The sequence below is a fragment of the Artibeus jamaicensis genome, unplaced genomic scaffold (genome assembly GCF_021234435.1).
Source record: "Artibeus jamaicensis isolate MK-2021 breed Jamaican fruit bat unplaced genomic scaffold, CSHL_Jam_final contig_3126, whole genome shotgun sequence".
Lineage (NCBI taxonomy): Eukaryota > Metazoa > Chordata > Mammalia > Chiroptera > Phyllostomidae > Artibeus > Artibeus jamaicensis.
This window is the reverse complement of record NW_026521723.1, coordinates 11,249,882-11,265,831: the sequence shown is the minus strand read 5'-3', so window position 1 is coordinate 11,265,831 and position 15,950 is coordinate 11,249,882. Positions and strand designations below refer to the sequence as shown.

At 37.2% G+C, this 15,950-nt stretch overlaps 1 protein-coding gene across 2 annotated transcripts in view; it reads right to left on the bottom strand.

Annotated features, from left to right (window-relative positions):
- GRAMD1C (GRAM domain containing 1C) overlaps positions 1-15,950 on the bottom strand; it is a 106,497-nt gene that overhangs the window by 66,896 nt on the left and 23,651 nt on the right. For both annotated transcript variants that reach the window (XM_037136881.2, XM_037136880.2), the window contains exon 3: positions 8,772-8,856. In XM_037136881.2, the coding sequence (XP_036992776.2) occupies positions 8,772-8,856 (85 nt within the window). The remainder of the gene's footprint in view (positions 1-8,771; positions 8,857-15,950) is intronic.

Genomic DNA, 15,950 nt, shown 5'->3' with positions numbered 1-15,950 from the left:
CACTTATTCTCTGTACCTTCTCCCCCCGTCTCCTTCTCCCACTCCCCTGTTGCTAACCTTCCATGTCATCTTCATTTCTATGGTTCTGCTCCTGATCTAGCTGTCCTTTTAGTTTGCTTTGGTTTTGGTATGGTTCTTAATAACTGTGAGTTTGCTGTCCTTTCACTGTTGCTATTTTTTATCTTCTTTTTCTTAGGTAAGTCCCTTTAACATTTCATATAATAAGGGCTTGGTGATGATGAACTCCTTGAATTTGATCTTATCTGAGAAGCACTTTATCTGTCCTTCCATTTTAAATGATAACTTTGCTGAATAGAGCAATCTTGGTTGTAGGTCTTTGGATTTCATGACTTGGAATACTTCTTTCCAGCCCCCTCTTGCCTGTAAATACTCTTTTGGGAAATCAGCTGACAGTCTGATGGGAACTCCTTTGTAGGTGACTGTCCCCTTATCTCTTGCTGCTTCTAGGATTCTCTCCTTTATTTTAATCTTGGCTAATATAATTATGATGTGCCTTGGTGTGTTCCTTCTTGGGTACAACTTCTTTGGGACTCTTTGAGCTTCCTGGATTTCCTGGAAGTCTATTGCCTTTGCCAGACTGGGGAAATTCTCCTTTATTATTTGTTCAAATAAGTTTTCTACTGGTGGCTGTTCCTCTTCCCCTTCTGGTACCCCTTCTGGTATATTTTGGATGTTGGCATGTTTAAAGATGTCCTGGAGGTTCCTAAGCCTCTCATTTTAAAAAATTTTTGTTTCTTCATATTTTTCTGTTTGGTCATTTTTTTCTTCCTTCTGGTCCACTCCTTGATTTGAGTCCCAGTTTTCTTTCCATCACTATTGGTTTCCTGTGCAATTCCCTTAATTTCAATTAGTTTAGCCTTCATATTTTTCCTCTAATTTGTGACTAAAATCAACCAGTTCTGTGAGCATCCTGATCACCAGTGTTTTGAACTGTGCATCTGATAGGTTGGCTATTTTTTGATCGCTTACAGTTATGGGCTCTGGGGCTTTGAGATCTTCTTGAGCCATGTTTTGATCTGTTCGTGCTTGTTATGTATGAGGAGCGGAGCCTTAGGTGTTCACCAGGGCGGGGCCGCCCAGGTCACTGGGTTGTGATGCTGTATGTGGGGGTGGGGTCAGAGCAGGGCAATAGTGGCCCCCTCTGCTGCTTCCCACCGCTGGGGCCTGCTTGGTCTGTCTCACTGCTCACTCCTTTACAGTTCTATCTGTGCAGAAATGTGTGACCAAGGTCAGCCTGCCATCCTGCGCCCTCGCTGGGTCCCCCGTTGCAACCCCACACCTGGGATCCACACGCCTGAGTCCATCTGACGGAGTTTTCCTGTGCAACCCTGCTCCGCCAGCTGCTGGCTTCGCACTTCTTACCGGTCCAGCTGAAGAATTCGTTATCAGACTTCCAAAAAGTTCAATTTTCTATGTTTTGGCTGTGTTTTCCGTTGCTAAAATTTTTTTGTCTCTAAACTGGGTTGTATGAGAAGGCACAGCGTCTCCACCTATGCCTCCATTTTGGCGGAAGTCTCAGGTTCTGTTTACTTTTTATATAATGTCCTCTGATGCACAAAAGTTTTAAATTTTGATGTAGTCCAATTTATCTATTTTTTTCCTTTTGTTGCTTGGTGTCATATCTAAGAATTCACTGCCAAATCCAAGATCATGAAGATTTGCTTTGTGTTTTCTTCTAGAAGTTTTATGGTTTTAGCTTTCATATTTAGGTTGTTGGTACATTTCAAGTTAAATTTTGTATACAATGTGAGATAGGGATCTAATGTCATTCTTTCCCATGTGATATCCAGTGTTCCCAGAACCATTTGCTGAAGAGACTTTCTCTCCCCATTGAAAGATTATCACATGTTGTTGCAAATTAGTCAACCATAGGCATATAGTTCTGTTTCATCGTTAAAGTCTGGCTCTCCAATTATCAGCATTTTAGAAAGCACTATTCTACCTGATTTGAGTCACGCTAACAATTTCATTCGTATAAAATGGAAATAAAGTAATGTGTATCAAAAATCATTTTATGAATTTTATAACTTTATAGCTGTTTACTAGAAAGTTAGAATAAAATTAAGTAAATTCAAAAGCAACATAGGCCAATTTGATACCTGTGTTACATCAACTATTACATGATCAATTTTGGCATAAGCAAATGGCTCCAACTCAAAGATTATTTTAATAATTATTATATAACAATTGATATAGTGGAAACATATACAAAGTGTTATGGAAATACAGATGGAATGATCCATCTGTACATATTTCTAGAGTAAGCTTTCAGAGTAAATAGTATGCACATTTTAAATAAACAAGATGTACTATTTAGTTTTACAAAAGAGTTTAGGCATATCTATCCATACGGGAAATAACAGTGAATTAAAAGATGTGTTTTTTAAATGAGATGATGAGACAGATGCCATCAGAGCTTTGTGAATCAGCTGGGTGTCTTCACTGATCAACAGCGCACAGCACAGGTGCACTCGTTACAAATATATGTATCAGCCAAGGTGGAGCCACTTTAAAAGTAAGTTTTGTCTTGTATGTAAAGTAGATATAATCGTATGCTTAAACGGTAAGAATATTACTTGCTAGAGAATCTTTTAACATACTGGTTTGGCCTCTGCTTACTATAGGTTTTATACATTTTAGAATCAATTTCTCTTTAAGGTAGCTCAGATTTTTCAACTCTTGTGCACATAAAATTGAGTTGAAGTTCATTGAGCCTTTTTTCTTTACCCAGATTTTGAGTTAAAGCTTCATGTGGTAACTGCATCCTATCCAGACATTGTGATCTAAATTTTTGAAACTGGTTTTTACTACAAGTGGGAAATAACAGGGTCAAAACTAATTAAGATCACAAACTTCTGTGAAACCCTTAAAGCCCAAATCTTCTTGAAATTGTGAATCATACCCTTTCCAGTTTAGTTTCTTCTAAATTTGCCATACTTATTGACAGTTACCTTTTAGATTTTGCACATATTGATATTAAATTTGGTCTCTAAAGTGCCAATTCCCATTTCCTCTTGTGTTATAAGTGCAAACTAACATAAGTGAACATTATAATCAAGTAGCATAGACACATGTATGTATTTGCTTCATTCAATTTGCTTCGACCTTATCAGTATGGAATTGGACTTGAGCCATTTCAGAGATAAGGAAACTAAGTAGTATATATTGTTGCACTCTTAAGTTTTCAAAACAGTGTTGAAAAATTTTTTTTATTTTTTAAAACTCAGTTTAAAAAGACTAAAACATTCTTTCAAAAAAGGCTTCTAAAACACCAATCCAAAAGAACATATGCACCTCAATGTTCATAGCAGCACAATTTACCATAGCCAAGAGCTGGAAGCAACCTAGGTGCCCGTCAGTAAATGCATGGATCAAAAAATTATGGTACATATACACAATGGAATTCTATGCAGCAGAAAGAAGGAGCTCCTACCCTTTGTAACAGCATGGATGGAACTGGAAACCATTATGCTGAGTGAAATAAGCCAGGCATTGAAGGACAAATACCATATGATCTCACCTTTAACAGGAAGCTAAACAACGAAACGAACAAGCAAGCAAAATAAAAACAATGACACTGAAATAGAGAACAGGGGGACAGCGACCAGAGGGGAGAGAATTTCAGGGGAAAAGGGGGAAGGATTTACAAGAACTACTATAAAGGACACATGGACAACAACTAAGGGGGGGGTGGAAATGGGAGGGAGGTGGGGAGCAAGGGGGGGTGGACTGGGATGGGAGTAAGAGACAGAAAACTGTACTCAAAAAATAAATTAAAAAATCTTTAAAAAATAAAAATAAAATAGTTGCACTCAAAAAAAAAAAAAAGGGCTTCTAAACATGTTCCCAGTTTTGTAAATGGGCTTAGGTTTTGTAACCAAGAAAAAAAGCTGCTATTGCCCTGGCTGGTGTAGCTCAGTGGATTGAGCACAGGCCTGGGAAGCAAAGGATCGCATGTTTGATTCCCAGTCAGGGCACACGCCTGGGTTGCAGGCCAGTTCCCAGCAGGGGACGCAATAGAGGCAACCATACACTGATGTTTCTCTACCACCCTGTCTCTTTCCCTTCCCCTCTCTCTAAAAATAAATAAAATATTAAAAAAGAAAAATATTTTAAAAAAAAGAAAAAGCTTGCTGGGATTTTCATTTGAGGGATTTGAGGTGCTAACAATATTAAGTCTTCTGATGCATAAACATTTATTGGATCTTCTTTTACCAGTGTTTCAGTTATCAGCATAAAGAGCCTGCACATTTGCTAGGTTTATACCTAAGTAGTTCATTATTGGGAGGTTCTCATGTAAATGGTATTTGTGAAATTCAAATTCTAATTGTTCACTGCCAGTATGTATTAATATGATTCTTTCTTTTACCTTCAATTAACTTTCCATCATATGACCTTACTAAACTCACTAAATATAGATTATCTGAGATATTCTGCATGAAAAGCAAAAATACCCACTGAAAAAAATATCTAGAAAGCTATCCACAAAAATGTTAACAAAAATAATCTATAGGTGGTAGGATCCTCAATGACTTAATATTTTATTTATACTTTTCTGTATGACTTTAGTGTTTTATATATCACTGTGTCAGCAGATTAATTTCTTTCAATACAGCAATGATGAATATATCTATGAAAGTTCCCACAAAAAGCATTTGACTTCAAGAAACATTTGCAACACTCATGAAAAATACCTAATATTTTAAAAACCGAACAAGCTACTCTGAATTAAGAAAAACAAATAACCACTAGAAAAATGAGCAAAGTTTATGAAAAGAAAGCTTCACAGAAAAAGAAATACAGATAGTTTATACACATATAAATACATCATCAACCTTCTTCATAATTAAAGAAATGCATATTTAAACAATAATTATGTACCATTTCTATCTACCAAATTTTACCAAAGCCAAGTTCCTGAGGTGTGGCCAAAACAGGTATTTACAAACACTGTTGAGGAGAAGAAAAACTGGTTACCCTTTTGGAGGATAATGGCAACAGTGAACTTTTTAAATGCTCATTACCACTTTGCCACAATTCCATTTCATAAAATGTACCCTACAATGTATGAACATGTGTGATAAAACAAATGTACAAGAAGATTCAATGTAACATTAGTGATACCAGTAAAAGACAGAAAGCAATCAAAATGTCCATTAGTAGGGGTTATGTTGAATAAATTATGGTACAAAATTCATTCAAATAGATATGAAGCACCCATTAAAAGAACAAAGTGAATCCATACGAACAGAAAGAGCTCTAAATAAGATTCAAATAGTAAGCACAGTTCTCTTAGAAATATATGTATATTCCCCTTGAAATACACAGGGTAGGCAAAAGTAGGTTTCTAATTGTGAGTATGCAAAACACAACTTATTCTTGTATTATTTATTAATTACTATGTTATTTTCAATACAAACAAATGTAAACCTACTTTTGCTCCACTATGTATACAGAAAATTTCTGGAAATATCTGTAAGAAATTACTAAAAGTGATTATCGGCCAGGAAGGATGTTGGAGTGATCTTCATTTGTTAGCTAGCACCTATAAATGAGAGGCCAGAGGTAAAAAGGAGGCAGGGCCCTTGCCACTGCAATCTAGCAGAGTTTACAGTAATACAGGAGGCTTAGAAGCAAAATAAAAACATGTCTCACCAATTAACTCAGCAGTCCTAAACTGGGTTTGATAGGATTGCCGGTGATCCCAAGCATTGCAAGCAAAATAGCCCAGGAGGAGGGGAGAGCCCTTGATACTAAGCTGAGAAAAGGGGCTTCTGTCACAGTCTTACTAGTATGGTCAGGTGCTCTGAACCTCAAAGTGGGAATAATAGCACAGGAGGTAGTCTTTCAGATTCTATGCCAGGAACTAGAGCCTCTGTAACAATTTCACTAAGACAAAAAAACCTTTGCTAACTGAATAGAAAGCCTTTGTAGCTGTATGTTATTCCCAAGGTTGAGAAAGAGAAGGGGGAGGGGGACCTAGAAGCTGAATAACCCTGAAACCCAATAGTTGGAGCATTCAGATTAGCTGAGTGCCCACTTGTAGCTTTTTGCTCCAGTGTATAAATAAACTTGCTACCTCATTTGCACTATACGTGTTTGTCTCTCACCTGAATTATTCTCTTGCGAGCAAGACAAGAACTGAGTCAAGGGAGGGAGCCTCTTAACACAGGTCTCTCTCTCCCCAGCCCTAAGACACTGAAAGGGCTACACTCTTTTCACCAAAGCTCTCTTGCAGTATTTGAACATTTTATCGTGAGGATGTAATACTTTTAAATGTTCTTAAAAGTTGCTTTAATTCATTATTACAATTTTTAAGATACTGGGCTTTAAAGTCCTTAGCTATCTACAAGTTCAGCTATGCTGAATTGAATACTGACCAACAGTATCAGAAATCTGAGAAATTTCTCTGAATAAATTACTTAAATAAAGTATATACTAAAACTAAAATATAGTTCCATATTTTGATTGTAAAGTATCTATATTAAGCTTAGATTAAAAAATAAATCACTTTTGTAAGAAAAATGACTAAATTGCTCCTCTTAAAATCTGTTTCCAAAAAATCTATCTGAAAGATTACATGAATAAAGACTTTGGTGAGTTCCAGTCAAGATGGAGGCGTAGGTGGAAGCCCTTCACTTCCTCGTGCAACCAAAAAGAAGATAACAACCAATCTAAAATCAATAAACACCAGAAGCACCAGAAAGTCAAGCTGCATGGAACTCTGACAACCTAGGAATTACGGAAAAAATCAACCAGAACAACCAGATCTGTAAGACAGTCAGACCATGCAGGCCAGCTGAGAAAACCTGCTGTGAAGTGGTACACCACAGGGGCGGGGCTGACTTAAGGGAAAACTGAGACTCAAGAGTTGACTGTGGACTGTGGTGGTGGTTGCCCCAGTGGGAGGAACTCCCAGTCTCACATGAGAGTTGGTTGGAAAGTGAGCTAGAGACAAACAGGAGAGCTGCATTGTTCCTTCTTTGGCCCCTCCCCCACAGGCAGCCCAGCAACTAGGGCTACCCTGCCCTGGTGAATACCTAAAGCCCCAGCCCCTTACAACCAGTCAGCTGCACCAAGACAAAGATATACGGCCCAAATGAAAGAGCAGAGCAAAACCTCAGAAAGAGAACTAAGTGATGAGAAGATAGCCAACCTGTCTGATGGAGAATTTAAAGTCCTGGTAATCAAAATGCTCACATAACTGGTTGACCTTGGTTGAAAAATGAAAGAACGAATGAAAGATACCCAAAATGAAATAAAGCAAAATATTCAGGGAACCAACAGTGACAGGAAGAAAACCAGGACTCAAAGCAACAATTTGAAACAAAAGGGGAAAATAAACATTCAACCAGAACAGAACGAAGAAAAAAGAATTAAAAAAAGTGAAGAGTGTCATACAAACCTCTGGGACGACTTGAAACGTTCCAATATCCGAATTACAGGGATGCCACAAGGAGAGGAACAACAGTAAGAAATTGAAAACTTATTTGAACAAACAATGAAGGAGAACTTCCCCAATCTGGCAAAGGAAATAGACTTCCAGGAAGTCCAGGAAGCCCAGAGAGTCCCAAAGAAGTTGGACCCAAAGAGGAACACACCAAGGCACATCATAATTACATTAGCCAAGATTAAAATGAAGGAGAGAATCCTAGAAGCAGCAAGAGCTAAGGGGACAGTCACCTACAAAGGAGTTCCCATAAGGCTATCAGCTAATTTCTCAAAAGAAACCTTGCAGGCAAGAAGGGGCTGAAAAGAAGTATTCAAAGTCATGAAAGGCAAGGACCTACATCCACGATTACTCTATCCAGTAAAGTTTTCATTTAGAATGGAAGGGCAGATAAAGTACTTCCCAGATAAGGTCAATCAGAGGAATTTATCATTACCAAGCCCTTATTTTCTGAAATGTTAAAGGGACTTATCTAAGAAAAAAAGATAAAAAATATGAATAGTAAAATGACGACAAACTCACAACTATCAACAAATGAACCTAAAAGAAAAGAAAAACAATGAAAACAAGAACTAAGCAAACAATAGAACAGGAACAGAATCAGACAAATGGACATCACAGGGAGGGATTTCAGTGGGGAGGGGGAAGGAAGGAATGGGGAGAAAAGTACAGGAAAAAAGCAGCATAGCTGGTAGGCATAAAATAGACAGGGAGAGATAAAAAATGGTATAGGAAACAGAGGGCTTAAAGGACTTATATGTACAACCCATGGACATGAACTAAGGGGGGGGAATGCTGGAGGGTTGAGGGGGCAGGGCGGAGCAGGGATAAAGGAGGAAAAATTGGGAAAATTGTAATAGCATAATCAATAAAAAAAAATACTTTAAAAAAAAGATTATGTGAATAATGATATACCCCTAGAAAATTTTGTAAAATTGCCCTACAACATGTTAAGGAGTATCTTTTATATAGGGAAAGATAATATATATTGAATATCAAATTTAAATTTTCCTTACAAAGCCATCTGAACCAAGCACAAGTAGAAATAGTGACAAATCATTTCCCTTTAGTTCTATTTTCTTCGCCAGTACTCAGTATTTTCATAAATCAGAAATCTTCCCTCTCCAAATTACAACTGAATTTAACACTGTATAATTATGAATGCATAACATGCTGCTTATATGAAAAATATTTTTTGTCTAGCACAAAGGCTAACATTTTCTACAATACTGTCACTCATCAGCTCCAGTTTGATAATAAGGTGGTAAAATGGGTTTTTGCAACTTCCTGTCTTTTTTACCTGCTATCAGCTTCTCTGTATCAGGTAGATGTGTGAACTGTCTTTTGTATTCCTCATTCCTGTCTTTATAGGTGGAACTTGAAATCTGTAACAATGAAAAGATTAAATTTCTGTTTGATTATAACCTTCATTAAATGAACTGAAATGTAGCACCTTAGAAAATAAATTTAAAAATGACCTTTAAAATAATATGCTTTTTATACAATATTTTGTATGTCTTTGTATAGAAAAACCACATAAACAAACATTTCAAAAAACACCAAAACGAAGCTACCACCAGGATGGCGTAAGGAGCTTGGTAAATCCTCTCTGCAAAAGCAAATTTCTACCTAGAAAAAAAAAACGGTCAAAAACAATCACCTCAAAATAATAGGAAGTTGACCAAAGGCATACAAACTCAAAAATACTTGTTCGTGAAATTCCGCGGAACTTGGAAGCAGCAGAAGTCTGTGGCCCCGTTTCCTTAGCCAGCCTCCACTACTCTTCCTCCCCTGAGAGTTCAATCGGTGTTGTAGTTCTACTAGGACAGAACAGACCATGAGAACTAGCAGCTTTGCTGAGAGAGCAGGCTGAGTGTACTCAAAGTGAAACACAGAAAACGTATGCCCAGAAGTGAAATGGAAAATCGTGAGATTATAGTCCTAATGGGAGCAAGAAACAAGCAGACTTGCATATTAGCAGGGGATTAAACACAGATGTTGAAAAGAAAGACAGCCATAGATGGGCTTTATAAATATTCAATGTATTTCTGGTTGAATAGAGGCCTGCATGCATACGTACGCAAGGACTAGAGAAATCCCAAACTACCTACATGTTCCGGACTAAAGACACAGTAAGTGTCAGGGTAACATAAAAACTGAGACAAACTTGAAAATGGCCTGAACTTTGAATGCATTCTCCAACACACACAAATCTGTCATCAGAAAGAAAAGTCTTACTGGCTGACTGTATTTGTGCACAAATTTTGACCATTCATTGTCTGGCATAAAAGGTGACCACTAGGAGGCCATCCCTAAAAATAAAAACAATAACAACAATAAACAGAGCAGAGATATTTGTTCCCATTAGCCACAGGACAAACTGACTTCACAGATTTACTTACTCTGAGAACGTTATTAAATAAAAATCTGCAATGACAAGCTTTAGAAGCAGAGAGGATGTAATCAGAATCCACAGTTGCTACAATATATTATCAAAATTGTATAATTATCAAAAATTATAAAATACACAAAACAACAAAAAAAACAAAACCCATGTGGCTCAAAAAAAGGAAACAAAAAAGCAAGCAATAGACTCAGGGACCCCAGGAACTAGATTTAGCAGACAAAGACATCAAGGAAGTTATTATAAATATGTTCAAAAACCTAAAGAGAACCACGCTTAAAGAATTAAAGTATGACAACAATGACTCAACAAGTACAGAATTTCAACAAATAGCCTTTTTTTAAGAAAAAAGGGAAATTCTGGACTTGAAAACTACAATCACTGAAATAAAAAAACTCACTAGAGGGGTTCAACAAAAAAGTCAAATGGTAAAAAAAGAATTAGTGAACTTAAAGACAGGTAAAAATTATCTAATTTCAAGAACAGACAAAAAAACTGTAGAAAATGAAGAGACAGAGACCTGTGGGACAACATTACATGAGTCAAAATACTTGTGATGGGAGCATGAGAAGGAACAAAAGAGGCAGAAAAACTTGAAGAAATGGTCAAAACTTTCAAAATGTGATGAAAAACATTAACTTATAGATCAAAGAAGCTTAATGATCCCAATAAGGATAAAGGAAAGAGATTCATACTTAGACATATCACAGTTAAGTTGTTTCAAGACAAAGGAGAACTCGAAAGCAGAAAGAAAAAAATTATTCATGCATACAGGCATAAAACGGTATAATTAATGGCTGACTTCTTATTATAAAACAATAGAGCCCTGGCTGGTGAAGCTCAGTGGATTGAGCGCAGGTCTGTGAACCAAAAGGTCACTGGTTCAATTCCCAGTCAGGGCACATGCCTGGGTTGCAGGCCAGGTCCCAAGTAGGGGGCACACAAGAGACAACCACACCACACACTGATGTTTCTCTCCCTCTCTTTGTCCTTCCCTTCCCCTGTCTGTAAAAATAAATAAGTAAAATCTTTTCAAACATAAAAACAAATATTAAAAATTTTTTAATAAAATAAAACAAAACAATACAGACAGCATAATTGCCTAAAAGAAATAATAAAGGAAATCATTCAAAGAAAGAACAAAATATGGTAACTCAAATATGCAGGAAGAAAAAAAGAGCACCAGAAGTGAATATATGTTGGTAAACATAAAAGCATGCAAATCTATTTTCTAGTTTCTCTTTTAACATCTTTAAGAGATATACGAATCTATACGGCAATAATTATAATGCTGTATTATTGATGGGTTTATGAGACAAATAGGTGTAATACACATCATAATAGCACAAATGGAGGGGAAAGATAATGGAGCTATGTTGGGGCAGAAGTTCAATACTCTAAGCGGAGTTAAATCAGTAATGTGAAATACCCTGTGAAAAGTTAAGATGTATACTGTAATACCTTAGCAATCAACACAAAACCCCTCGAATACATTCTTATTTTTTATCATATTTTTTCCATTACAATTTATCCCCGTTATACTCCCTACCCCCCAACAATCACCACACTGTGGTCCATGTCCATGAGTTCTTTTTCCTTTTCACTCAACCCCTCCATCCCTTCCACACCCACTCTTGCAGAGATGTCATCTGTTCTCTATCTATGAGTATCTGTTTTGCTTGTGAGTTCAGTTTGTCCATTAGATTCCACACATGAGTGAACTCATATGGTATTTGTCTTTCTCTGACTGGCATATTTCACTTAGCATAATTTTCTCCAGGTCCATCATGCTGTCACAAGGGCTAAATTTTCTTCTTTTTATGGCCAAGTAGCATTCCACTGTGTAAATGTCCCATAGTTGTTTTACCCACTCTTCTACTAATGGACACTTGTGCTGCTACCATATCTTCATGATTGTAAATAATGCTGAAATGAACACAGGGGTGCTTATGTTCTTTCAAATTAGTGTTTTGGGTTTCTTTGGATAAATTCCCACAAGTGGGATCGCTAGGGCAGATTCACTTTGAATATTTTGAGGAAACTCCATACTGCTTTCCACAGTGGCTACACTAATCTGCATTCCCACCAACAGTGCAGAAGGGTTCCCCTTTCTCCCCATCCTCACCAGCACTCATTGTTTGTTGATTTATAGGTGACAGGCATTCTGACTGATATGAAGTATATCTCATTGCAATTTTTATTTGCATTTTCTATGATGATTAGTGATGTTGAGCATTTTTTCATATGTCTGTCGGCCACGTGTATGTCCCCTTTAGAGAAGTGCCTGTTCAGGTCCTTTGACAACTTTTAATTAGATTGTTTGTTTGGTTTTCTTGGTGTTGAGTTTTGGAATTAATTTATAAATTCTGAATATTAAACCCTTATCAGATGTATGGGCAAATATGTTCTTCCATTCAGTGGGTTGTCTGTATATTTTGTTGATGGTTTCCTTTGCTGTGAAAGAAACTTTTTAGTTTGATGTAGCCCCTTTGTTTACATATGTTTTGTTTCCTTTACCTGAAGAGATACATAAAATATTGCTACAAGCAATGTCTGAGATTTTACTGCCTATATTTTCTTCTAGAATTTTTATGGTTTGGATCTAAAATTTAAATCTGTAATACATTTTGATTTTTTCCTTGTGTGTGGTGTAAGGTGGTATAGTTTCATTTTTCTGTGTGTATCTGTTCACTTTTCCCAACACCATTTATTAAATAAAGCATCTTTAGCCCATTGTATGTGTTTGCTTCTTTTGCTGAATATTAATTGATTATAAAGGTGTGTGTTTATTTCTGGGCTCTCTATTTTGTTCCATTGATCTGTGTCTGTTTTTATGCCAGTACCATGCTGTTTTGATTACGATGGCCTTATAGTTTGATATTAGGTAGCATGATTCCTTCAACTTTGTACTAAATGAAGAACTAAATGAAATGAAGGCAAGCAACTTATCAATTATAGATTTTAGAGTAATTATTATAAGGATACTCAACAGCATGAAAAAGATATAGAAATCATAAAAAAGGATCAGTCAGAAAAAAGAATGCACTATCTGGAATAAATAATACACTGGAAGGAATAAACAGGTTAGATGAAGCAGCGGATTGAAACAGCAATTTGGAAGACAAGGTAGATAAAACACCCAAGCAGAGCTGCAAAAAGATAAAAGAATTTTAAAAAATGAGGAGCAATTAAGAAAACTTTGGGACAACATAAAGCATAACAACATCTATTTCATGGGATTACCAGAAAGAGAAGAAAGTGAGTAAGAGACCAAGAAACTATTTGAAGAAATAATAACCGAAAACTTCCCTAATCTGGTGAAGGAGAAAGATACATAAGTCCAGAAAGTGCAGCTCAAAGGACTCTAAGTCCCAAACAAATTGGACACAAAGATGCTCATACCAAGACACATCGTAATTAAAACGGCAAAGTTTAAAGACAAGGAGAAAATCTTAGAAGACACAAGAGAAAAGCAGTTAGTTATCTATAAGGGAGCTCCAATTAGACTGTCATTGATTTCCCAACAAAACATTTCAGGACAGAAGGGATTGGCATGAAATATTGAAGATGATGAAAAGCGAGGACCTACAACCAAGGCTACTTTACCCAGCAAGGCGATCATCTGAAGTTGAAGCAGAAATAAGGAGCTGCCCAGACAAAAGCAAAACAAAACTAAAGGAATATGTTAACACCAAACTGGTACTGCAACAGATGTTAAAGGGCTTTCTTTCTTTAAGAGGAAGGGGAAGGGAAATGGGAAGAGGAAGGAGAAGTAGAAGGAAAAGGCAGGAGGACAAGGGAGGAGGAAGGAGGAGGAGGAAGAGGCAGAAAAATAGTTAAATAAATAGTCACAAATTTGTATCTATCAATAATCACTTTAAATGTAAATGTCTTAAACACTCCAATTAAAAGACATAGGGTAGCTAAATGGACAAGAAAACAACTCATATATATGCTGTCTCCAAGAGATCCACCTCCAATCAAAAGATATACACAGACTCAAAGTAAAGAGATGGGAAAAGTTATTTCATGCAAATGGAAAAGAAAAAAAAATGCTGGGGTAGCAATACTTATATCTGACAAAATAGACTCTAAAACCAAGGCTATAGTAAGATACAAAGAATGACACTTTGTAGTGATAAAGAGACCAATCCAACAAGAAGTTACAACCCTAGTAATCATGTATACAGCCAACATAGGAGCACCTAAATATGTAAAGCAAGTCTTGATGGACATATAGGAAGAGACTGTCAGAAATACAGTCATATCAGGGGATTCTAATACTCCATTGATTTCAATGGATAAATCTTGGAGAAGTTTCTTATTCTTTCAGTTGGTGCCTTTTTCTCTGTCTTCCTATATTGACTGCCTCTTTATATTTGTTTCTACATGTTAGATAGATTGGCACAGACTCTGGTGTAGACCTATATAGTCAGATACTGTGCATGACTGGCCCTGGCCAACCTGTTTGGAGTTATCAGCAATCCATGGCATGGCCTGGGTATGTGCAGAAAGAACCAGGCTTCACACCAAGGCTGACTTTTAAGAGCACTGAGCCCAGGGGAGGGTCAGCTAAAGTTTCAGAGCTCCCAGAGATCCTCCCTCACCTGCAGGATTTGTTAAGCTTGAACACTAAAAGAGCCTCCAGCTGTACTATTCTGCTTAACCTCCACCAGGTGGGGCAGAGTAATTCCTGTGGGCAAGGCTTTTGCTTCACCTCAGACTAATACCTCTTGGAGGTGAGTGCTCCGTCCAAGAAAATTGGCTTCTGTAATATGGGGAATGACTCAGCACAGGGATCCTGGAGGATCCAGCTCTCTCCCCAGAGCCACCAACCCCAGACTCCCCTCTGGCGGCTCTAGTCCACTCTACCCTCCCTCTGCTGGAGCCCAGGGTAAGTAGCTGCAAATGAAATTTTGTGCATTGGCCCTTTAAGAGGCTCTGTGACTCTAGCCATCTGTCCCTGGCTGACAGAAACCCCACTGCTTTTTACAGCCAGATGTTATTTGGGTTCCTTTCTCAGTTCTGGTGCTCTAGGCTGGAGGACCCAGCTTGGGGTTTAGACCCCACACTTCTCAGGGGAAATGCTTTCCATCCCCCAGCCACTGATCTCTCTAGAACTTCAGCTGCCACCTGTGGAAATCCCTCCAGCCCTCTCATGCCTCCGCACTTCCTACTAGTCTCATTGTGGTGATGTGGTTTCTTCCATAAGTCCTTGGTTATAAAGCTTCTTTCCAGCTAGTGTTCCGTTGGTTATGCAGAATAATTTTTCTATAATTTAGTTGCAATTTGGTCCTGAGAGATTATTGTGGCTTCCACCTATTCTGCTGTCATCTTGGATCTCTCAAATATATTTTTAATCCACAGTAATTAAAATAGTATCCTAATCTATGCTGTAAACCTGAAACTAATATAAAATAATATTGAATGTACACTGTAGTTGAAAATTCTTTTTAATTTTTTAAAACATTGCATCAAAAATATCTGGCACATCAAGAAAGAAGTAAAGGGGAAAGGAAGGAAAAAATATACAAAACATAGTGAAAACAAATAGCAAATTAGCTACTCTTAAATACAACTGTAATATAACTACATTAAATATAAATGGACTTATGCCCTGGTTGGTGTAGCTCAGTAGGTTGAGCGCGGACCTGCGAACCTCATGATCACAGTTCGATTCCCAGTCAGAGTACATGCCTGGGTTGCAGGCCAGTTCTCAGCAGGGACTCCCCTCTCAGGGACCCAGAGAGGCAACCATACATTGATATTTCTCTCCTTCTCTCCTTCCCTTCCTCTCTAAAGATAAATAAATAACACAAAAGAGGCTGAAAGTGAAAGGATGGAAAAAGATAAACCATACAAACAACAACCATAAGAGAACTTGAGGGGCTATATTACTATCAGCAGAAATAGACTTAAAGACAAAAACATATTTAACATATTTTCATAATAATTAAATATGAACATATTTTCATAATGCTCATTAACATATTTTCATAATAATTAAGAGATAAGTATATGAAGAAAATACAATTTTAAATGTATATACAAAAAAACAAAGCCCCCAAACACATA